The sequence below is a fragment of the Silurus aristotelis genome (genome assembly GCF_946808225.1).
Source record: "Silurus aristotelis genome assembly, chromosome: 20".
Lineage (NCBI taxonomy): Eukaryota > Metazoa > Chordata > Actinopteri > Siluriformes > Siluridae > Silurus > Silurus aristotelis.
This window is the reverse complement of record NC_139593.1, coordinates 11,002,199-11,027,884: the sequence shown is the minus strand read 5'-3', so window position 1 is coordinate 11,027,884 and position 25,686 is coordinate 11,002,199. Positions and strand designations below refer to the sequence as shown.

The 25,686-nt window shown below is 37.0% G+C and overlaps 2 protein-coding genes across 2 annotated transcripts in view; both read left to right on the top strand.

Annotated features, from left to right (window-relative positions):
* Positions 1–24,758, top strand: part of itsn1 (intersectin 1 (SH3 domain protein)) — a 54,077-nt gene extending 29,319 nt beyond the window's left edge. The window contains exons 25-44 of the mRNA XM_083523052.1: positions 768–973; positions 3,471–3,553; positions 4,258–4,424; positions 4,676–4,721; positions 5,360–5,481; positions 6,259–6,382; positions 9,007–9,198; positions 13,719–13,840; positions 15,087–15,193; positions 15,599–15,782; positions 15,926–16,024; positions 16,372–16,539; positions 17,217–17,429; positions 18,478–18,599; positions 18,853–18,935; positions 19,422–19,505; positions 20,360–20,533; positions 21,526–22,361; positions 22,427–22,604; positions 22,761–24,758. Coding sequence (XP_083379178.1) covers positions 768–973; positions 3,471–3,553; positions 4,258–4,424; positions 4,676–4,721; positions 5,360–5,481; positions 6,259–6,382; positions 9,007–9,198; positions 13,719–13,840; positions 15,087–15,193; positions 15,599–15,782; positions 15,926–16,024; positions 16,372–16,539; positions 17,217–17,429; positions 18,478–18,599; positions 18,853–18,935; positions 19,422–19,505; positions 20,360–20,533; positions 21,526–21,674 — 2,445 coding nt within the window. The 3' untranslated portion in view covers positions 21,675–22,361; positions 22,427–22,604; positions 22,761–24,758. The remainder of the gene's footprint in view (positions 1–767; positions 974–3,470; positions 3,554–4,257; positions 4,425–4,675; positions 4,722–5,359; positions 5,482–6,258; positions 6,383–9,006; positions 9,199–13,718; positions 13,841–15,086; positions 15,194–15,598; positions 15,783–15,925; positions 16,025–16,371; positions 16,540–17,216; positions 17,430–18,477; positions 18,600–18,852; positions 18,936–19,421; positions 19,506–20,359; positions 20,534–21,525; positions 22,362–22,426; positions 22,605–22,760) is intronic.
* setd4 (SET domain containing 4) overlaps positions 1–25,686 on the top strand; it is a 493,820-nt gene that overhangs the window by 56,703 nt on the left and 411,431 nt on the right. The window lies entirely within an intron of this gene.

Sequence of the window (25,686 nt, the reverse complement as noted above, 5' to 3'; positions counted from 1 at the left end):
TAGGCCAGCTATCTGCCCTGTGAGGCGAATATGAAATCTGGTTGTTAAAGAAACAGACCCATTGCTAATATAGTCTAAAGTAAAAAAGGCCAGCACTACTGAGTGTGAAGGCCCTGGACAGATTAGATTGACAATGGCAGCCCATAGAGGCTGAAATCTGATTGGACAAAAAATTTAACATACACGTACTGGAAGCAGTGCAGCCAAGAGAAACACTACGAAATGAAGTGAATAAACTGTTGTGAATAAATTAATACAATTTCATGGAACAAATATTAGAATTTAGGTTGTAAATGTAGGTAAGTGCTTCTGATCGTGTTTAGGTCAGCAAAAAATGTTTTACTGGCCCTGACGGCCCACCACTTAAATACATACAGGTTTATATTAAATACGTATAATTAAAATTAATTGTGTGTAAATACAAAGATAATATATTTAGCACTTTTCGGTGTGTATATATATATATATAGTATTTAGGCATGTATTATAATCATCATAGTTTTCTAATAAAAAGTAATATTAAATATGTTGTTCATTTTCAGTCGGCTCTTTAAGTCTGAATAGTTATAGAGCATATGTAGTATGCATATATAGTGAATTAGATACTATTCAAACAATTCTGTGACTTTACAATAAATCACAAAAGGGCACTAGCATACTATTTCCCCCTTAATACATTGTTCAGCTTTCTGATAGTGTGAACTCTTACTGTAGATACTTCTGTGTTCATTTGAGTGTTAACCCTGTATTTTTTTTTTTTGTCTTAGGGGGAGAAGGTGGAGGGGATGCAGGCGCAGGCTCTGTATCCATGGCGGGCAAAAAAGGATAATCATTTAAACTTCAACAAGAGCGACGTGATCACTGTACTGGAGCAACAGGATATGTGGTGGTTTGGGGAAGTGCAAGGCCAGAGAGGCTGGTTCCCCAAATCCTATGTCAAGCTCATTTCCGGACCCGTACGCAAATCAATGAGGTGTGAGCCAGCGACTTATTGATATATATACAGTACAGACCAAAAGTTTGGACACACCTTCTCATTGAAAGAGTTTTCTTTATTTTCATGACTATGAAAATTGTAGATTCATACTGAAGGCATCAAAACTATGAATTAACACGTGGAATTATATATGGAATTATATACATAACAAAAAAGTGTGAAACAACTGAAAATGTCATATTCTAGGTTCTTCAAAGTAGCCACCTTTTGCTTTGATTACTGCTTTGCACACTCTTGGCATTCTCTTGATGAGCTTCAAGAGGTAGTCACCTGAAATGGTCTTCCAACAGTCTTGAAGGAGTTCCCAGAGAGATGCTTGGCACTTGTTGGCCCTTTTGCCTTCACTCTGCGGTCCAGCTCACCCCTAAACCATCTCGATTGGGTTCAGGTCCGGTGACTGTGGAGGCCAGGTCATCTGGCGCAGCATCCCATCACTCTCCTTCTTGGTCAAATAGCCCTTACACAGCCTGGAGGTGTGTTTGGGGTCATTGTCCTGTTGAAAAATAAATGATGGTCCAACTAAACGCAAACCAGATGGAATAGCATGCCGCTGCAAGATGCTGTGGTAGCCATGCTGGTTCAGTATGCCTTCAATTTTGAATAAATCCCCAACAGTGTCACCAGCAAAGCACCCCCCACACCATTACACCTCCTCCTCTATGCTTCACGGTGGGAACCAGGCATGTAGAGTCCATCCATTCACCTTTTCTGCGTCGCACAAAGACACGGTGGTTGGAACCAAAGATCTCAAATTTGGACTCATCAGACCAAAGCACAGATTTCCACTGGTCTAATGTCCATTCCTTGTGTTCTTAAGCCCAAACAAGTCTCTTCTGCTTGTTGCCTTTCTTTAGCAGTGGTTTCCTAGCAGATATTCTACCATTAAGGGCCTGATTCACACAGTCTCCTCTTAACAGTTGTTGTAGAGATGTGTCTGCTGCTAGAACTCTGTGTGCCATTGCCCTGGTCTCTAATCTGAGCTGCTGTTAACCTGCGATTTCTGAGGCTGGTGACTCGGATGAACTTATCCTCCCCAGCAGAGGTAACTCTAGGTCTTCCTTTCCTGGGGCGGTCCGCATGTGAGCCAGTTTCTTTGTAGCGCTTGATGGTTTTTGTGACTGCACTTGGGGACACTTTCAAAATTTTCCCAATTTTTCGGACTGACTGACCTTCATTTCTTAAAGTAATGATGGCCACTCGTTTTTCTGTACTTAGCTGCTTTTTTCTTGCCATAATACAAATTCTAACAGTCTATTTAGTAGGACTATCAGCTGTGTATCCACCTGACTTCTGCACAACACAACTGATGGTCCCAACCCCATTTATATGGCAAGAAATCACACTTAATAAACCTGACAGGGCACACCTGTGAAGTGAAAACCATTTGGTTGACTACCTCTAGCTCATCAAGAGAATGCCAAGAGTGTGCAAAGCAGTAATCAAAGCAAACGGTGGCTTTGAAGAACCTACAATATGACATTTTCAGTAGTTTCACACTTTTTTTGTTATGTATATAATTCCATATATAATTCCACATGTGTTAATTCATAGTTTTGATGCCTTCAGTGTGAATCTACAATTTTCATAGTCATGAAAATAAAGAAAACTCTTTGAATGAGAAGGTGTGTCCAAACTTTTGGTCTGTACTGTATATATATGTGTGTGTGTGTGTGTGTGTGTGTGTGTGTGTGTGTGTGTGTGTGTGTGTGTGTATACTGTATATATACATACAAACCCGATTCCCAAAAAGGATAATAATAAAGGAATGCAATAATTTACAAACCTCACAAACGTATATTTTTATTTACAATAGAATATAGATAACCTATGAAATGTTGAAAGTGAGACATTTTGAAATGTCATGCCAAATATTGGCTCATTTTGGATTTCATGAGAGCTACACATTCCAAAAAAGTTGGGACAGGTAGCAATAAGAGGCCAGAAAAGTTAAATGTACATATAAGGAACAGCTGGAGGACCAATTTGCAACTTATTAGGTCACTTGGCAACATGATTGGGTATAAAAAGAGCCTCTCAGTGTGGCAGTGTCTCTCAGAAGTCAAGATGGGCAGAGGATCACCAATTCTCCCAATGCTGCGGCGAAAAATAGTGGAGCAACATCAGAAAGGAGTTTCTCAGAGAACAATTGCAAAGAGTTTGAAGTTATCATCATCTACAGTGCATAATATCATCCAAAGATTCAGAGAATCTGGAACAATCTCTGTGCGTAAGTGTCAAGGCCGGAGAAAGTCCAGTCCAGATCTTTCACCCATAGAAAACATTTGGTGCATCATAAAGTGGAAGATTACATTTCAGAAGAAAGTTATTGGTAAGAGGCTAAAATAAAAATAAAAAAGTGAAATAAATAATTTAATAAGTAGCCAATGAGGCTGACAGGAAATGCCAGTGTGTGTTTACTACTCTGACTTTGTGAACTGCATTCAGAAAATAATCATCATGTGTCTTGTTTCAGTATTGAGTCAGGATCCTCCGAAAGCCCACCCACCATGAAAAGGCCCAGCCCTACTCCTATCAAACCCATGGAGCTTGGTGAGGGTAAGGTTACAGACTCTCGCAGTGTGCAGATGCAATGTACACATTGGTGTCATAGAAGCTCAGACGGAGGGTGCTAAATGAATTTCAGAACACGTGAGACCGTTTACTACAGCAGGGTCAAATCGTACTGTGCTCGACAAAAGACACAGAACAAATGATCAGAGTTCACACTCTGATCACTCAGTAATACCCACACGATTCCTACACATTTTGGAAGAGAATGAAATAAGTATGGTATTTGATTTCAGTGATTTTATAAAACAAAGGCTATGGAAATCCAGATACATTTGAAAACGCTCCGCATGCACACTTGAATTTTTTTAAGGATCTGCACAGCTGTGATTGGTTGTTCCATTGTGAGGCAGCAGTTGCCATGACAGTACCATGCCCCCGAGTGTGCAACTAAACACATGGAAAACATTAGAAATTCCAAATCTGAGATTGTAACATATCGCAGGTTACAGTTGGAATTTGAAATAAGTATTTCAGATGTTACATATAGTCTTGAATGAAGTTTTGAATTTAAAAACACGTGTAGGAACCCTGAAGCCATGGATTTTTTTAACCTACCTCTCTGGAGAGGTAAATACTCCCTGCCTCAATGATCTGGTTGTTCCAGTGGTTTTGACCTCTTATTTGAGGTTAATGATTCCAATACACATAAATTAAGTTTAATTTTGTTTTTATTATATGTTAATTTTCAGAGTACATCGCAATGTACACGTATGAAAGTAGCGAGCAGGGTGACCTGACCTTCCAGCAGGGTGATGTCATTACGGTGCTGAAGAAAGAGGGAGATTGGTGGACAGGAACAGTAGGAGGCAAAACGGGCGTTTTCCCCTCCAATTACGTCAAGCCCAAGGACTCTGAGGTGAGACCGTCCACTCTGAATAAGGCTTTATTCAATACTGTTGCACATCACCGATAAATCTGGAGCCACAACTCTGGGCTACGTGTTGATAAAACAAACGTATGTGACCTAAAAAACGGTTAGTTTCTTATAACTGCACCTTTCATCAAGTTCTACTCCTTATTTAATTATTATTACTTTATCATTAGTAAGTCAATGTTATTTCACCTTTACCCAAGTCATAAAAGTTTCTTTCACTGCTTTATCTTCAGGGTTTGGGACCTGCTGGGAAATCTGGAAGCTTGGGGAAAAAACCAGGTGAGTGTTTCACAGATGGATGCTATTCAGGTAGTCCCAGAATTACGATGGTTCGACTTTTTTCAAACTCATGACGACTATAGCGATACGCAAAAATTTTAACAAATATTTTACGTTTCACGCAGCAGGCAAATAAATAAATAAATAAGCAGGGTATTTATGATATTTACGTTGCCGGCGGTCGACAGAGTTCAGTTTTTTTTTTTTTGCTGCGTTTGTGGTTGTTTCAAAGCCCAATTTTAGCTCGTCTCTCCTTTTCATTGGCTTCGGCACTCATCCACACGCCTGCTGCCACATACATAAATGCTGTAAAGTTTACACATTATGGTACTGGTGGTTGCTGTTTTGCTAGGTTATGCACTTCAATGCATTATTAGCAAATTACAGTATACCACCCCATCCCCCAGTCTTTAAGATTCCTGGGTAGGCTAGGCCATGTCTCGACTAATGATATTTTCAAGTTACAATGGTGTCATTCTAATGCGTCTATCGTAAGTCGGAGACTATTTATACTATTATTATTATCAGTATAATTTTTTTAATAGCAATAAATGTTTTTTTGTATGTCTTGAACTTTCTTTTTTTTTTTTTTTATTTTATTTTAAAGCTAAATAAATTGCTGTTTTTTTCTTCTGCAGAGATTGCTCAGGTGATCGCCCCCTACACTGCCACTGGGTTAGAGCAGCTGACTCTAGCACCTGGCCAACTCATCCTCATTCGTAAAAAGAACCCGGGGGGCTGGTGGGAGGGAGAACTACAGGTTTGGATCTAAATAAATACACACACACACACACACACACACACACACACACACACACACACACTGGTCTTTTTGTCCTTTTGTCTCTTTCTTATAGTCAAGTGCACTGCTGCTAAATTTTATTGTAGTCAGCGCTATTATTCAATTGGTTGGCGTATGAATGTTGTTATGGTCAAGACCCCAAACTACGTGAAACATGATCATTATTGTCATATTGCTGTGTGACATTGCAATGGCATTAGAGTACAGTAAATCTAGCAGTCTTAATAGGATCTCATGTTCTAATGCCTAGTTCTTATTTTACATTGATCATAAGGAGAAACTTTATATAATAAAAATGTAGCGCTTAGATGTTGTCAGAACGTACTTCACTGGCTATTTTTGGTTTTGGTTTTCTTTATTTACTCACATAGTTTGAGAGAGAATGATCATACTGAATCATCTCGCCATTTTGACCTTATGCTAACTTTAACTCGATGAATTATAGAATCTCTGAGCAAGCATGCCGATAGATAGATAGATAGATAGATAGATAGATAGATAGATAGATAGATAGATAGATAGATAGATAGATAGATAGATAGATAGATAGATAGATAGATAGATGGATAAAACTACTTGAAATAATATTTAAAATTTGTTTGATTTGTAGATACAGGGTATGAAAAAAGAAACAGCGCAATTTTGTTCCTATAAATATAGTTATATTAAATATAAATATAGTTTTACTGTCTTGTGTCTGAAAATTGATGTCTTGTACTTTTTTTTTATACCTAGGCGAGAGGGAAGAAGCGCCAGATCGGCTGGTTCCCAGCTAATTATGTGAAACTCTTAAGCCCAAGCACCAGTAAGACCACGCCCACTGAACCAACTCCACCCAAACTGCCCACACCAAACGCAGGTACATACAAACTTAACTGGAATCCCAATGGACCTTTTTTTAAATTATTATTATTATTATTATTATTATCATCTTTATTATCATTATCATTATTATCATTATTATTTTCTCTTTAAGAATGAATCCTGCAGCCAAAACTATGAGTTCATATATGACAAAAATCAATGACAAATTTAATGGTGGGGGGGAGAAGAAATGCAAAACATAAAATTGCTTGTCGTTGACACAGTTTATTATTATTAAAATTTGTGTTCAACATTTGAACATTTTACATTTTTAAAACAATTTTATAATTTTTTAGATAATATATATAAAAATAAAATTAATGCGATAAACATTTTATTATATTGAATTAATTGATTAATTTGTTTAATTGGCACAAATTAAGTGAAATGTAATAAATAGAAACATTTTATAAAATAGTTTACATTTGTTAGACCCCATTTGGGTAACACAGACGTGAGTGTTTTAAATTTAATATTTAATTTTCTGAAGATATGATCTACTCAGCAGTTCTGATTTCAGCATGCTTTAACAAATGTCTTCGTTCCTTCCCTTCTTCAATTATTCACTCTTTTGATGTGTGGAATTTGAACATAAAACAAAAAACAATCCCTAGCGTTAGCCGCTAACCAGGAAGTTAGCGCTATGATTATTATTAAATTTTTTTCATGCATGCGCACAACAAATCGTATTTCCAGTACGGAGTGAGTAGCCACAGTCACAGACACATCGCTAACTGTTGTTTTTTGTTTTTTTACACCGCTTGCATTGTTGTGTATGTTTTCAAGTTTAATAATTATTCAAATTTGAAAAATGCACTCAAATTGCAAAGCGGAGACTGAAACTTGCGATCGGACACTTAACACGCTCCTGAGGGAACTCAGATTGTTACTATGTTGCGTGTGTAAAAAGGATTTTGTTACGAATACAGTTCTACCCCTAGTGTAGACACAAAACAGTATCTCAGTGTTACTCAAAAAAAATGAAATGACCAAATTTATGTCTTGTTGTCACAATAACATGACGATGATTTACATTTTACAAGATTTACAAGACAAAGAGAAAAAGATGTATGCAGCAATACTGCAGATCGCAGTGTCTAGCTATAATATTCTATTAAATCATCGCAGAAAGTGTAGGTTAGTCTGCGTAATCTCTTTAATGCCTAAGCGTTTGCTCCGTCTTTAAATTAAAGGTAGTGTAGTATTTAGAAATAATTAAAAGCTCATTGCAGCAACAGCACTTCTTTTATATCTGATATGATGAAGGCATCTTTACGCATCCTTATCTTATTTTGCAGGGTTAATAAATGTAATGTGATATGCAATGGTGATATTACATAGCAGTGGTACAGATTTATAATAAACAGTTTTATTCGGTTTTATTATATTGGCTAAATGTTTATTTATTTATTTATTTTTATTAACCACAGCCATATACGTATTTTTCTGACTATAAGCCGCTACTTTTTTCCCACGTTTTGAACCCCGCGGCTTAAACAACGAAGTGGCTAATTTTTTTCCTGGGTTTTTCCCGGTTTCACAAACTTCAAGCCAAAAAACTGAGTGACATAAAATTAGACTAATGAAATTTCCGAACGGAAACGAAAAAAAGCACCTCACCTGTGTTCTGAGCTGCAAGGCATCAAAGGAAAATAAGGTTTTTTTTAAACGCATGACGATGACAAAAGATCAACTCCCGAGAGAAATAGTTGTGAAAGGAAGGAGGAAGACAGCGAACAATGACTTTCTTGGTCGGCTACTGTTTAGATACATGCCGTTGTAACGCGTTGAGTCTGGGTGAAGGGAGAGCTCGCTAACTCCAGTTGCAACAGAAATCATATGAACACAGACAGGTTTCCAAAACTCGTGCTTTTTTATTTTTCTTGGCAACAGCGTTACGGGTTAGTCAAAGAAACTTAAAAATCAGCATCAGAAAATATTAAGGACATAATCCTCGTCTTGAACGCATGCAGTAATAGCGGAAAAATGCAGTGGCAGGCGATTCCCAAAATACCGCTATGCTCCTAAAGGAAGCGCAACATATTTCACCAGTTACACCGTGTGTAACGTGTCTTTCTTTAAAGCCTGTGTAAAGTACATTAGTGTAGACAGGTGCGCCTTATTTATGTTAAAAATAAAAATATTTGTAAAATTCAGTGGGTGCGGCTTTAATAGTCCGGAAATTATGGTAAGCTGTTTGCTTGAAGTTCTGTATGAGGACAGATAAATCAGTTTTTGTTTGTTCTACTGCTGTGAAATCAGGATGTAAAATTAAATTAATAAAATAGAATTTTTAGTCTACTGGAAAACCCACCTGTTCATCTGCACCTTCACAGGGCTTTATTTTCAGTCAACTCTAATTAGTGCCATGTAGATTAGTGGCTTTGTGATTTAAAAAAAAACAGAACAGGAATAAAACATTTGCGGCCCCAGCATTAAACCCTGTCTTCATCCTATGTTGATGTCTTTTTTTTTTTTTTTTTGTATAATTCTTTATAGTTTTGTATAATTCATACTTTTGTTTAAAGTCAGAAGGGACCAATATGGGGTTAAGGTGTTTGGTTTACACGGAGAATTCATAAGAGTTGCCCTTCAAATGTGTGCTGTTTGTATGTTCAGTGTGCCAGGTGATCGGCATGTACGACTACACGGCTCAAAACGATGACGAGTTGCCCTTTGGGAAGGGACAGATCATTAACGTGCTGAGCAGAGAGGATCCTGATTGGTGGAAAGGCGAGCTGAACGGTTCCATTGGTCTCTTCCCTTCGAACTATGTCAAACTGACCACCGACACGGACCCCAGCCAGCAATGTAAGTATAAATAAATATTCTCTCTTTCTGTTTTTTTTATTTTTAATTTTTTCCTTTTTTTTTTTTCTTCTTGTCTGTTTTCTTTCTCTTTCTAGTTATCGATGGCTTTGTTCTCACAGCAGGGCGAATCGGTTTTATTTTTAATTAGATGTGACCAAATCAGATTTTTTTGCTCGAACTGTAGTCCATTTGCTCGCATATCCATGCTGGTTGTTATGATAATGGCAGGTATGTATTACAGTGATTGTTCAGTTACGGTGGTAAAAATATTATTAAATCAGTAAATAAAAAAAAAATAAAAAAACGTTTACACAAATAAAGTGCAAGGTCCAGGCTCAGGTACTCAGGTGATTTTATTTATTTTTTATTTATTTATTTTTTTAACTTTAGGTTTGCTACTACAGTGCCCTTCAAAATGATTAGCACCCCTCCCTCAGTGAGCAAAAAATGTATTGTATAAAATAAAATGCATACAATAAAAATACTTTCCACACAGTCAACAGGAGAGATTAGTTATGTATTTTATATTGACACTTTTAAATCTCTTTTATTTGAACTAAATGAATTTTTTGCAGGTTTTATAAAAAAAAAAAAGATTTGTCAAGATCAAAGTATTTTGAATAAATTAACATAAAAATACATTCAGGAACCTGTTTTAGATATAAAACTTACAATTAAAGCCATATTTGGAACTGTAAGAATTTGTCAGGACCCGTCTGATCTGCCAGTTAATGGATGCTGGTGAAGGAAGGAAAGAGCTCGTAATCAATTTTTTTTTATTTTCCTGTACTTTTCCTGCGGATGCTTCAGAATCAGTTGAACTCTTCACTACAATCCAAAACATTTGAATTCAATTTCAGTATTTCAATCGTGGACATCTGCATACGTTCTTCAAAGGTGCCAATCATCCTATAGGGCACTGAATGTATTGATCTATATTTTTCCTAACTTTCAGACACTCTACACATCGAATCACAGGGACAAAAACACAACATTTTAAAGGAAGAAATAAAAAAATCTCAACTCGGACTGTAGAAAATACTTCCTATGCCAGAATGAGCTCTCTGTCTGAACACAGCCATTATCTCTGTCTTTATCATACTCCGTTCCTCTACTTTCACACACTAATTCTCTCGATCCTGCCCACTGTAAACACTGATGACATCATGTTTTGTAATAAAAGAAATTATAAATTTGTTTGGACGATTCACTTTCCCCCAAAGGATGTAAGACTTTATTAAAAACGTTTTAGATTTCTATAAGGAATGTTCTTAACTCGTTAATTCGCAACGTTATGGTTTAATGGGTTTAATGGGTTCCCTGACCTTTATAGAGGGTCGGCTTATGTTTATGCCAGTGTCTGATCCTCTTCCCCGACCACACTAACAATCCCACTTCCCTCCTGCCTGCAGCATCTCCTCATTTGCATGTTGTATAGTGTAAATGTGTAGTCTCTCTTCGTCTCTATCTCTCTCTCTCTGTCTCTCTGTCTCTCTCTGTCTCTCTCTGTCTCTCTGTCTCTCTCTCTCTCTCTCTCTCTCTCTCTCTCTCTCTCTCTCTCTCTCTCTCTCTCTCTCTCTCTTTAAGTCTTCACACCTGCATGCTGTGTTGTCTTGTAAGACCTCCTGTGTTCATTCTTAGTCGTCCAAGCTTGTACTGTTTGCACATTGTGGTTCTTTGTTCATTTTCCTTTTTTTTTTTTTTTTTTAAAACCCTGATTTTTTTTGTTTGTTTGTTTGTTTGTTTTTTACTTAGTTTTTTTGCTTATGTGCTGTGTTTTCCTCTTTCTAGGATTCTTATGTTGCCCATTTCCCACTCAGCCTTGAAAGTCCTCAAAGCGACCCACTATCCCCTATACACTGCCCAGCGGGATGATGGGAGATGGAACCCCCTCACATTGGTCATGTGACTGCCCCTCTCAGCTGGCTTTGTGGCCAGAAGAAACGAATCCCGATTACTGCAGAAAGCGCAGTTGTTAAGATCAGTATTCAGAACCGTAGACACTCACAAAAGAAAAAAAAGAAAGGAAAAAAAAAATTTTTATATATATATATATATATATATATATATATATATATATATATATATATATATATATATATATATATATATATATATAAAATTGCCAAGCAGCATTCTTTGCATTTAAACAGAATGCTTGATGCTAATAATAAATAAAATCTTTAACACTGAATAAATTAACAGTGTGGAAATATATATGGACTATAACCATATGTGTGGTTGCTGGATAGTGGGTCCTTTTGTGGCTTTCTGTGATCTTATTCTGTAGCTTCGCTAATGAAATTCAAATCACAACCATTTAACGTTAGGCTCCTCCTACCATTTGGTGTTAAGCGGCGCCCACTCACTAACAGTTGCCTTTTTTTTTTTTTTTTTTTGCTCTTCCCAAGCCCCACCCCCTTCCCCCTCATTGGCCCCACAGCACCACAGAAAGACCCACTATTCATGTATGGTGACCTGGTAAACATATACATATGTGTCATAACTGACCTGTATCTTATCATACCTGTCATACAAACTCAAGTGGGTTTACGACACCACATATTTGAATGATTTCCTTTTTTTTTTTTTTTATGGTTAATATGTATTTCTTTTCCTTTTATTCATGTCTGTTGATCAAAGTAAGTAAAACTCTTTGATTAAAAACACAACAGGACCCGAGTATCGGTCATGAAGATGGCCCTCATGGCTGTTGTGTGTGTATTCTAAATAAAAGACGTAGGTGCTGTCAGTGATTTTGATGGGCAGGATGGGACTTCTCTATTCATCCAATCACATGCATCCGTGTCATTGTTTGTCACATGCTCATACCCAAGCATTGGTTGTTTGCATTGTTGCTCATTAGTTTATTTTATAATTTTTTTGTGCGTGTGCGTGTGTGTGTGTGTTTTTTCACTGTTTTGTTCAGTTCATTTCTTTTACAGTGTTGTGTGACATGGTTGATAAACTGGTGTTTCAAACCAAATACTGCACAACTGCCACTTAGCAAGAATGGTACAGCATGTATGTATACGAGTATACACACAGAGACACACTTTATGTTGGATATGTAAAGACCGCAGTCTCCCCATTGAGGTTTCAACATGTTCATTTCTTGTAGAATTGTTTGGCGGTGTAGATCGAATAGTTTTGTATCTATACTTTCCTCTGTTTATATACACTTGATTTATTTTTTATTTTTTTTTCGGATTTATTTTTGGATCGCCGAGGTCGGGTCGAACTTGTGTGTGAAGTTGCTTAAACGGCTACATTCTATTTTTATAACGATAAGAAACCGTAACTCTGCATTTTTTTTTTTAAAACGCGCAGCTTAGAATGTGCGCTTTTCCCTTTTAAGTATTTCGAAATAGATAATTCACCAAATGCAATTGAACATTCTTATGAAGTGTGAGCCCCACCGTCAGAAACACAAGCGAACTAATAATGATGTAGAAACATGACACTTACTTACTAATCTTAAATGGTAATGAATTAAAAATGTTTACAGCTGATAAAGGGGTGTAATGTAAGAGAAGTCCTTAGGCTCGTAAACCCTTGTTTGTTTGTTTGGTTTTTTTTGTTTGTTTGTTTTTTTCTTCAGCTTCTTAAGAAAGGCATGACATTAATTTATGCTTAAAACTTTATTGTACTGGTTGTACCATATCAACTTTAATTTTTTTGGTTGCTTGTTTTGTATCACATGGCAGTATTGTAATATCTTTTAAAGTGGATGAACTGAAAATGTCACTTCTGTTATCAGTCTAATGGGATTTTTGTTTTATTTTCTCTCACCACCTCGTTTTTGTTTTGTTGTTTTTTTTTTCCCCCTCCTAGTGTAAAAGTATTAAAGTATGCTGCTTACTATAGACTCTTTGGATTTGTTCATCATGCCCTTAATCTCTATTCAACTTGGAGTTTTTTTTTTTTATTTCTATTTTTTTTTGGTACACATGAAAGAACTTGGACTCTGGAAGCACAACAGGCTTCTCATACGATTTCACATCATACTGTTCAGGAAATCCGTTTCGGTTTTTCTTTGGTTTTCAACACTCGGGACAACAAAATCCAAAACCGTTGCACTTGGAGAAATGCAGCATTTTATGAAACAAGTAAATCGATTGAATGTACAACTGAAAGTCATATCCGATCCTTAGCTTTAATAAAAGTGGCATGTTATGTTTATAGAAAATAACGTGTAACCATTAAAGAACTCCATGGCAATGGTGCACTTGTGTACTTTCTTTATTCTATTTTTATTTATTCTATTAAACCAAACTTTGGTGGTGTTTTTGCTTTTGCTTGATTGTGTATCTCTATTCAGCCTATTGTAAGCACTTGCATTTGATTTTGTATTTCATCTGTACACAATATAACGTATAATATTGCTGTATTAAGAATGATATATGAGAGAAACTTGAAGCTAAACATTTATTTATGGTAGACATAGATTTCAGGCTGATGTAAGATTTCAGTACCGTACTCCGAGAAGATGCCAGTAGTGACCTTTACCCTGTCTGCAGGGTGTGCTGACCTCCACCTGCTCGATATGTTGACCCCGATGGAGAGGAAAAGGCAAGGCTACATCCATGAGCTCATCGTCACAGAGGAGAACTACGTCAACGACCTGCAGTTAGTCACTGAGGTAAGCTCTTGTGTATGCTGAAAGTTATGCAAATGAGCTTGTAAGCTGTAATAACTCGGGTAGACTTGTGAAATCACATTGGGCATTTGTCATCATAATTACAATGCTTACAAGAGGACAACTGTATTCTTATTCCAGATGTTACAAATTTTTATTATACTTCCATCTACACTATAGATATGCATCTTTTTTTAGACTTTTTGCGGCAAGCCAATTACATCTTTCTGAACTCCTGCACAACACTTTCTGAGGAAAGCACTTTTTGCCCATTTTCTTATACAGGAGTTCATGACCATCCATAATTGGTTAGAGTGTCTATAACATCATCAGGATCCATCCATCAGTCTTCATTTTCTACATTTACTTTAAATTTTTTGTGAATTTTTTTTCCCCCGTCTTCTCTTTTCTCTCAAACTCCCAGTGTTTCGATTTTCTCTGTCCTACTTTAAATTCATTTTTTACTTGCCTTTTTTTCTCCATGTTACTTTTCTAATTCTTTCACTCTACTTTTATATTCTCTTTTTTCCCCCATTAATGAGTCCTTCTTTTTGTTCTTCCTCTCCTTCCGTTTCATCCTTCCTCTATTCAGCCGTCCTTTCATTCCATTCTTTCCACTGCGTTTCTTCCTGTTTCTTGCTCTTTGTGGTTGAAAACCTGCCTCTTTTCTTCCTTACTGTTTCAGCTTCTAGCTCATTCAGCCCTGTAAGAGCGTGCATACACCATTCGTATACAAATTTACTTGTAACACCTACACTGATCAGGCAAAACATTATGACCACCTGCCTAATATTGTGTTGGTTCCCCTTTTGCTGCCAAAACAGTTCTGAACCCGTCGAGCATCAAAAGCATTAACTTATTTTTGAGCTACAGGAGCTCATCCGTTGGATCGGACCACACGGACCAGCCTTCGCTCCCCACATCAATGAGCCTTGACTGCACATGACCCTGTCTGTTGAAGAGCTGATGTTGTGGAGATGCTCTGACAGTCGTCTAGACATCACAATTTGGCCCTTGTAAAACTCAAATCCTTACGCTTGCATATTTTTCCTGCCACTATCACGTCAACTTTGAAGACAAAATGTTCACTTGCTGCCTGATATATCCCATAATATATCCACTAACTGGTGTCATGATGATGAGATAATCTGTGTTTTTCCACTTTACCTGTCATAATGTTTCAATGTCATAATCTTTTGCATGATCGGTGTAGATTAGAGTAATTGTTTCTGCTCTTTATGCCTCTCAGACCTTCCAGAAACCTCTGCTGGAGTCAGAGTTGCTGACTGAGAAAGAGGTGGCCATGATCTTTGTTAACTGGAAGGAGCTCATCATGTGCAACATCAAACTGCTGAAGTATGATCTCTGCTGCTTCATCATCAACTTATGAATCTCTCATCTTAAATCGGCTATAATGCAGTAGTGTGGGGTCTCCAAGAGCATTTAGATTCAGATGTGTTTTTATATCAGAGGTGTATAACTGTGGTTGAGAACATTTCATAGATTTTTGTTCTGGAAAAGCTATTTAAACCTGGTCTTTAAGTTATTTGAATTGGGGGTGTTTAAGGTCAGAAGACTCCTGTGTAGGGTGTTATTAAATGAACAATTCTGCAAGACTTTTCCTATTATTGATACCCTAATAATGGAACCACAAAGAGTAGTGTTATTTCAAACATCCTTCAAAGCCTTTGTTTCTTGTCTACTTTCTTACACTGACATGGAGATGCTGACAGATATGTATTTTTTTTTTCTCTCCTGCAGGGCATTGCGGGTAAGAAAGAAGATGTCGGGCGAACGCATGCCTGTAAAGATGATTGGTGACATACTAACAGCCCAACTACCCCACATGCAGCCCTACATCCGCTTCTGCAGCTGTCAGCTCAACGGTGCTACTCTCATCCAGCAGAAGACGGACGAGGTGCCCGATTTCAAGGACTTTGTTAAGGTAAACGCAAACTGGCTTGCAGGCTGGCATGTCATTTAAATGTCCTTATAGCAGAAATCAGTCAATTACCTCATGGTAAAATGTCTGTTTTGCCAATTTCTTGGTTAAAACACCAAATGCAAGTGTGTTTTTGTGTGTTACAGAGGCTGGCCATGGATCCTCGGTGTAAAGGAATGCCTTTGTCGAGTTTCCTTCTCAAGCCCATGCAGAGAGTCACACGCTATCCTCTTATCATCAAAAATGTAAGAAAACATACAGGCAAGAATTTAACAATCTGCTCTACATTGTTATTGTGCAACATTCTTTCTGTTTGATTCGCTGCATACTACTGATTGTGAAGTTCATTTGGGGGGGAATTCCTTCTGAAAAAATAAACCAGCTTCTTCTTATTCAGTCAGAAATATTTTTTCGCATCTATCTATCTATCTATCTATCTATCTATCTATCTATCTATCTATCTATCTATCTATCTATCTATCTATCTATCTATCTATCTATCTATCTATCTATATATCTATCATCTTTCCACGAACACCTCATTACATTGAGTATTGCTGCATTACTGTTTATAATTTCTGATTCCGATTAGATTTTGGAAAACACTCCAGAAAGCCACCCGGACCACAGCCACTTGCGGCAGGCTCTGGAGAAGGCTGAAGAGCTCTGCTCACAGGTGAACGAGGGCGTGCGTGAGAAGGAGAACTCTGACCGCCTAGAGTGGATCCAAGCACATGTGCAGTGTGAGGGGCTGTCTGAGGTAAGGACCACTTTTGATAGATACTGACCACTGCAGACCAGGAACATCCCACAAGAGCTGCAGTTATGGAGATGCTTTGACACCTAACCATCACAATTTGGACCTTGTGAAACTCAAATCTTTACGCTTGCCCATTTTTCCTGCTTCTAACACGTCAACTTTGAGGACAAATGGTCCATGTTGCCTATTATACCCCATAATATTTTCACAGATGCCTTGATGAAAAGATAATCAGTTTTATTAACTTCACCAATCACAATGTCATAATTTTATGCCCAATCGGTATAAGTATCTTGTAAGTACAGTAATGGAATAAATTTTTGCCTCTGTACTTTAACACAATGGATTTAAAATGATGTGATTGAAGTTTATACTGTCAGCTTTTATTAATTTTTATCATCATTACATTAACAGGAATTACATTTCCTTTTTTTTTTTTTTTGTATAGCTTAATAATAAATTGGACACTTGGCTGATAAGCTGATTCTTATAAGAAGGTCTGGAGTTCATTGTTGCATTTGCATTTGGTACAGTAGCTGTATGTCAGTATGCGGTCCAGAGAAGTGCCCATGCAAGTGAAGGAGCTAATCATTAAGCTGAAGGGGGGTGGAACAGTGTCCGAATACTTATGGACAGACTCAAGGTTTTGACATAATGTTTGATTGCCTTTGTTTCAGCAACTGGTATTTAACTCTGTAACCAACTGCCTGGGACCTCGCAAGTTCCTGCACAGCGGAAAGCTCTACAAGGCCAAGAGCAACAAAGAGCTTTATGGCTTCCTCTTTAACGACTTCCTGCTCTTGACGCAGGTCATCAGGCCACTGGGTTCCTCGGTTTCCGACAAAGTGTTCAGCACCAAGTCTCATCTGCAGTATCGCATGTATAAAACGGTATGGTTTTGGGATCTTGCCATGATTACCATGCAGTTGTCCTTAGAAGTGCTGCTGTCGAGTGACTGTTTACTATAGTATTAAAGCAGGTTTCCCCAAACTAAACGTAGTTATTAATAGAGGTCAATGCGCCGATAGTTGATTTGCTGAAACTAACGGCTATCAGAAAATCTCCATACCGATAGTTTTTCCGGCTTCCCGTCCACTGTCATTATGAGAGCGGCCCCTGGAGGCGAATCAAAAATAAATATCATATTTATTATTTTTTAATTTATTATTAATATAATTTTATTTATTATTAAATATATTCTTTTTTTTTTTTTTTTTTTTTTTTTTTTTTTTTTTTTTACACTTTAGCACCCTTTTTTTTTTTTTGATTCAGTCCTTTTTTTTTTTGTGTAATAAAGTTCAGTACTATTTTATATGGAATTTTTTTTTGTTTGTTTTTATATCCAGAATCATTTTTAAAAAACTATTAGTTGATTCATCGGTTATCCGATCCGGACCTAGCTATTGGTATCAGTAGAATCCACTATCAGTCGATTTCTAGTTATTCAAAATAACCAAATTTTTAATTAGATCCACCCACAATCCAAATACGCATACGTAAGTAAATGTTTTGATTTTAATAGCAATGAATATGAAATAATTTAATTGTAATAATGCTCTTTTAATTGACTATATCTCTCTTGGAAAAATTATGCTCATTTCTCTGTACAGTGCATAACAAAATAATAAACTCATCTGGCTTTAGGAGGCATAATTAATTATTTTAAATACATTTAAAATCATTTAAATCTCCACACTAATACTGGTAGTCAATCCGGCCCAAGTCAGTTTCTGCGACAGACCAAGCATGCTGTTGGGGGAAAAAAATCAAGGGTTTAAATCTCATCCCAGACCATTTTTCTTCTCACCTTCATGCTGGTGTTTAGGTTTGGCCCGCTTCGAGCTTCTTATATAAAAAAAAAAAAGGCAATTTCTTTTGGGATCTACTACACTAAGGATTTGATTTGCCTGTCCATGACTGATTTCTTGGTTTCTACAGCCCATTTTCCTGAATGAGGTTCTGGTGAAGCTCCCTACAGATCCCTCTGGAGACGAGCCCATCTTTCATATATCACACATAGACAGGGTGTACACCATACGGGCGGAGAGCATCAATGAGAGGTATACACACACACACACACACACCTACAGTATAGCCATGCATGCATATTATTAAAAATGTATCTGAATTGCAGTGTAGGACGGCAAATCACACAATCAGCCGAGATTTGTTCTTGATGCTTGGTTCAAGAATGAACAAAGAACAAAACCCAAACTAATTCCACCCAAGTTTGTTTCACCAATAGACTTTTAAACATTTAGTAATTAATCTGTGCTGATTGGCTGAGATCTGTTATCTGATTCTTCCTCCCAGGACTGCATGGGTGCAGAAGATCAAGGCTGCCTCTGAGCTCTTTATTGAAACCGAGAAGAAGAAAAGGGAGAAAGCTTATCTGGGTAAGTTGTGTGTTATGTTAGTGTTAAGTAAAATATAACTGGACCGTAGTGTCTGCAATTTGCTGTATTTGTTAACAGTTCTGAGCCTTGTACATGTTTAGATTTTGCTAAATTGTTAAATGATATAAATTCATAACCATAGACCATAATCCTAGTTAAATTACTTAGGATGAATTGGTTATGATGTACTCTAATACCTTTTAAAATAGTCTACATTTTGTTATAAAACAAGTCACACACAATTTTACATTTCCTTTAACCCCCCAAGGCTACCGTACATTTCTTTGACATCATTGAGATATGTAACATTAAAGACAGAGACAGGTGTTTAAAAACAAACTGCAAACTGTTCATCCAACAAACACCGAATAGTGAAATCTCTCTGTGTGTGTGTGTGTGTGTGTGTGTGTGTGTGTGTGTGTGTGTGTGTGTGTGTGTGTGTGTGTGTGTGTGTGTGTGTGTGTGTGTGTGTGTGTGTGTGTGTAGTTCGGTCTCAGAGAGCTACAGGCATTGGAAGGCTGATGGTCAACATTGTAGAAGGAATTGAGTTGAAACCCTGCCGCTCTCATGGTAGGAACCTCTCTCCTCTTTCTCTCTTTCCATCTCTCTTTTTCTCCCTTTTTATCTCTCCTCTTTCTCTCTTTCTATCTCTACTCTCTCACTTTCCATCTCTCTCTTTCTCCCTTTTTTATCTCTCCTCTGTCTCTCTTTCCATCTCTGATCTGTCTCTCTTTCCTTCTCTCCTCTGTTTCTTTTTACATTTCTCTATTTTTCCTCTTTTCTCTTTCTTTCATCTCTCCTCTGTCTCTCTTTCTATCTTTCTCCATCTCTTGATTTCCAGCTCTCTTTTTCTCTCCTTTCTTTCTTTCTTTCTTTTTTTCTTTCTTTCTTTCTTTCTTTCTTTCTTTCTTTCTTTCTTTCTTTCTTTCTTTCTTTCTTTCTTTTTTTCTTTCTTTCTTTCTTTCTTTCTTTCTTTCTTTCTTTCTTTCTTTCTTTCTTTCTTTCTTTCTTTCTTTTTCTTTCTTTCTTTCTTTCTTTCTTTCTTTCTTTCTTTCTCTTTTTCTCTCCTTTCTTTCTTTCTTTCTTTCTTTCTTTCTTTCTTTCTTTCTTTCTTTCTTTCTTTCTTTCTTTCTTTCTTTCTTTCTCTTTTTCTCTCCTTTCTTTCTTTCTTTCTTTCTTTCTTTCTTTCTTTCTTTCTTTCTTTCTTTCTTTCTTTCTTTCTTTCTTTCTTTCTTTCCATCTCTACTCTGTCTCTCTTTCTATCTTTCTCCATCTCTCGATTTCCAGCTCTAGATCTATCTATCTATTTAATGGTAATTACTTTGTATTTTGGTGTTGCTACTGTGTGTGTGTGTGTGTGTGTGTGTGTGTGTGTGTGTGTGTGTGTGTGTGTGTGTGTGTGTGTGTGTGTGTGTGTGTGTTAGGTAAGAGTAATCCATACTGTGAGGTGACAATGGGATCACAATGCCACATCACTAAGACAATGCAGGACACACTAAATCCCAAGTGGAACTCTAACTGCCAGTTTTTTATCAAGGACCTGGAACAGGATGTTCTGTGTATAACTGTGTTTGAAAGGGACCAGTTCTCTCCAGATGGTGAGCTGCACATATATATAACCACATATATAACTGACATGATTTTATCTCTAATCTACTTACTATACATAATCCCCATCCATAATCTATTACTGCTTACTACAGTTAGATTTGTTTGTTTGTTTGTTGTTAAAAATGTTTAAATTTTAAATTTAAAATGTTTCGTTTACCTGAAGTACTTCACAGTTAAAATTGCCATAAAATGAATGTTTTGAGTATATAAGCATCTCCTTTCTGTAAATTTTTTTCTAATAAATGGAAACCAAATTATATTAGTCTCCTCACCTCTTTTTTATTTTATTTATGTTTTTATTCTTTTGCTGCTCCATGCCTCAAAAAACATAATGTGATTCGAACCATGAGTTTTGTGATCCGTTGCACCACTACTTTATACACTATGGACAAAAGTTTGTGGACACCTAACCATAGAATCGTATGTGCTTTTCAAGCATCCTATTCCACATTCAGTCCCCATTTGCTGTTAGAATAACCTTCATTTTTCTGGAAAGATGTTCCACTAGATTATGTGTGCTTGTGGAGGTTTGTGCTCAGTCATCCACAAGGGTGTTAGTAAAGTCAGATACTGATGTAGGTGAGTTGAGGTGGTCTGGGGTGCAGTCAGCATTCTAATTCGTCCCAAAGATGTTCAATAGGGCCTGAGCTCTATAGCGAAATCTTCCACTATAATGGAGCTGGCTTTGTGCATTGTCATGCTGGAACAGGTTTGGATCTTCTCATATGAAGGGAAAGTTTTGTTACCGCACACAAAGAGATCCTTTACAACGTTGTGGTAACAGTTTGGGGAAGAACCAAATGGCTTTAAAAAAGTCATGTGTCTGGATATTTTTTATCCATATAGTGTATTTAAATATTTACAGCATCCGTTATCTGAACCATCAGTTTTTTTTTATTGCTCTAATACGGTGCAATCTCTATTTAAATGATATTTTAATTAAATATAAATAATTATTATCTTCTCTGTGTGTGTACAGATTTCCTGGGCAGGACAGAGATTCGTCTGGCGGACATTAAAAAGGATCAGGGTTCAAAAGGTCCGATCACTAAGAGGCTTCTTTTACACGAGGTCCCTACAGGAGAGATAGTGGTCAGACTCGACCTTCAGCTGTTTGACGAACCCTGACCCTCGTGAACTTCCGCCACGCTAGATTCCATAAATCCTCCTGTACTGTGTTACCAGCCTAATGTGACAATCCTACACCACGTGTGTGTGCGTGTGCGCGTGTGTTAGAGAGAGAGGAAGTACAAGGGGATGGATGTCAGTCTCTGCGTAAGCTGTAAAAGTCTTCTTTCAGTTTTCTCTTCTTCTTTTTTTTTTTCTTTTTTTAATAATTTATCGATGTATATTTAAGGGATACTCCAGCGTTTCTCAGCTGAACATCTATCCACAGTGAAACAACAAAAGTCTGGTACATTTCTGTGCAGTGAGAAAACAAAAACACATTTACACAAAACATCTATAATGGACATGTGTGAAGGTGTAAAATGACTGACTATAAGACACAAATTCAAAACCACAGCCACTGGAGTCTTGACAGTTAATGTTGCAAGTACAATATAGAGATAATATTCACGTTGTAGCATGAATGTGCTTAATGAAGACAATTTTGGAGTGGAAGAACTACAGAGCTTTGACTGGAACATTGACTGCACCCCAGACCTCACACTAATGCTCTTGTAGCTGAAAGTCCCTACAGTTAAACCCTAGAATCAAATGGAAATCTTTCCCAGAAGTGTGAGAAATACACAGATCAGGCATAACATTGACATTGTGAGCAGTGAAGTGAACAACACGGATTATCTCTTCATCGTGGCATGTGTTAGTGGGTGGGGGTATATTAGGCAACAAGTGAACATTTTCTCCAATTTGTCAAGTTGACGTGTTAGAAGCAGGAAAAATGGGCCAAATTGTGATGGTTAGACGAATGGGTCAGAGCATCTCCGAAACATCAGCTCTTGTGGGATGTTCCTGGTCTGCAGTGCTCAGTATCCATTAAACGTGCTCCAAGGAAGGAACAGTGGTGAACCGGCGACAGGTTCATGGGCGGCCGAGGCTCACTGATGCACCTGGGGAGCGAAGGCTGGTCCGTGTGGTCCGATCCAACAGACGAGCTCCTGTAGCTTAAACTGCTGAAGAAGTTCATGCAGTTAATGATCTACAAATCAGGACTATTTTGGCAGCAAAAGGGGACAACACAATATTAGGCAGGTGGTTATAATGTTGTGTCTGATCGGTGTATTTGCTGTATTATAACAGAAAAGTGGGAGTAAATCTTAAATCCGGATTACAGCAAATTTAATGGTCAGGTGCCATTGGGCAATGTATCGATTCCTAAGCAGGTACAAACACAATAAATAGCAAAAGTGTACTGGAATGATGATGCTGAGGTTGAGGAACTTTAAATGAGGGCTTTCCATTCAAGCCTATGTACTTTTTTATTTATTTAACTGTTAGACAGGAGTTATAGTATAGTAGGGTTTTTAGTTTTTCCTCTAAAATACAGGTTTAGAGCAATAAGAATATAAAGACAGTGTCTATTACACAGAACTACAGATGTACAGCACTTAGAAATACCTTTTAAGTTAGTCATGATTTGAGTTATTTCTTTATTTTTTGTTCTTTTCTCACTACAGTGAAATGTAAAATTCAGATCTGCAGTACTTCTTTAGAGTCTACAGATTTGGTGGATGGATATTATGATGTAAAATGCTGGATTATTCCTTTTTTTTTACCAACGATGGAAACTCAAACCGAGTTCAACAAGTAATGATGCAAATTTTTGTCGTCCTTTTCGACTCCAGGTTTTTGCTGTATCGAGATGTTTGTGAGCAGAAACGTTGTGAACACTCCAGTCATACATTTGAATTTGTGTTGTTTTATTTCTCGTTGTATTACGAATGGCGTCACATAATCAGCAGGCTGGTTTTGGGGGAAAATGTTCATTCTGTAAGATCACATTTGTTGTGTGATCAGCTCTGGGTGGGTTTTTTCTTAATTACTCTTTGAGGGAAAATGTTTCCTTAAGGGTGCTTCTGGTGGTTAATGAAACCTACACTTTCAGAGTGCTAGGCGTGAAGGTGAAATTTGTCTGAGAAGGGCGGTGGACATTTGATTAACAAAGTGACCAAGACTGATTACTGAAGTTGATTTCTATCCATGTGTATGCACCTTTATTTATTTTATTTATTTTTTTTTTATCTTGTAGAAATACCACTGGATTTAAATTCATAGAGCTCCTTTCTATTGCTAATGGCACATTATTTACCCTAATGTTCTACCTGTAATAGTGTCAAATACTTCTGAAATGCTGTACATGCACAGCCAAGTATGAGTACAAAATCTTTTTTTGTCTTACCGTCCCATTTTTTTTTCATGGGTTTTATTTTGCTACTCAAATCAGCTATTTAATATTTATGATCAGTTTTGTATTACTAATGTTTCTTCTTTTTTTTATATATCATTTTTACTGTCCCAGTCCTTTCTTTAGACGATGAGCCCTGCTTCGAGCGTAGCAGTTTAGACGGTAGAGGTTAACACTGTAATTGGATTATATTTGTAAAGATGAGAGGTATCAGAGTGTGGTTCGTAGCGTACATGTTTGTTTTTTTACTGTTTGAGCTGTAAATGGAATAGCACAGTGGCACAGAGCAGGAGAACGCAGGAAGTTGTAATTATCCTGAAGTGATGGTAAATGGTGTAATTTTATGAGCTCAGAGATCAGAGCAGGACCATTTTCTCCCGTTTTTGCTCTCACACAAATGCACTGATTCTTTAGGATATGTTTTTTTTCTTTCCCATTTCGGAAATTGAAAGTGAATAGTTCGGATGGATGAAGTACTAATGGTAGCATTACTATGCTGTGTGTGTGTGTGAGAAATATTTTATTTAGAGTACATTGAAGGGTTATTTTTAACTCTTTCCTTGAATCGGTCTGTCCCTTATCTCTCTCTCTAGCTCTCTTTCTTTCTCATATCACTCTCTCTGTTTTTCCTCTGTACATTACGAACCTGTAGGCTCTTCCCCTGTATTTTTTACCGAGTCCCAGCGAGTCGACGGTACCCTATGTGTTTGTGTTTAAATCTTTGAAAGGAGTATAATATATTACGACTTGAAGAATAATTATGTTGATGACAGCATATTGTTATCAATGTAGAAGCAGTGTATTGTTTTAAATGTTGTAATTAAAGCGCAGTTGGACCAAAAAAATAATGACTGTGTGGTGTTTCGTTCTAAAAACTTTTTATTAAATATCGTTGTCTTCTCATTGTTTGCATATGTCACTTCAGAATTGTGAGATGAGCACATGGAAAGCGATGACTGCAAGAATCCAAAAGTTGATTAGAAGATGTGGTTACTACAGGAAAATGAATGAGTGACATGCAAGAGCAGGTTAAATCTGGAAAGGGAAATGCAAGATTAATGTTTTTCAATTAATTAGTCATTTTTTTAATTTTAATGTGTTTGTATGCATAACTGTTGACTGGAATTTGATTTTTGTTCCACAGGGGTGAATTTTGAGGTTTTCCTATTTTACCCTTAAACAGTGTTTTTTTTTTTTTTTTTTTTTTTTTTTTTAATAAATGTTGCAAATGTTCTATAGTCGCTCATTTGCAAATAATGTACAATCAAAATTGTACATATTTAGCTGTTTTTATAAAGCAATGCCAATAAATATGTCTGATAGAGAATGGATGCTGAAGACAACAGAAGACTGTCAAAACTTCAGTGTTCTTGGATTTCGGGGGAAAGAATAAAAATTCAAATACAGAAGGTTTTATAAATTTTCTATACATAAATGTTCCTGTAGGATTTTTCCTGTTTCTGTACAGCACACTCCATTTCATACAGGTGTGACGTGAAGTTCTTTGTGCATCAGAAATGTCACTGCGCTCTGACAAAACTCCTGGTATTATAAAACAAGTATTCATGTTTTGATATTGAATTATTTCCAATAGAATGTTTACTCTTGGAAAAAATCCCACAGTGGTGCTGAATTCTCATATCTGATCACTGTATAAGTGTCTGCAGCTCTGAGTGCCATCTACAGGTTTACCTTAATGTGCTCATTCGAATATTCTTATAGCAGAAAATCATCATCAGCTGGGGCTTAATGGCACCAAAACTGAAATGTTTT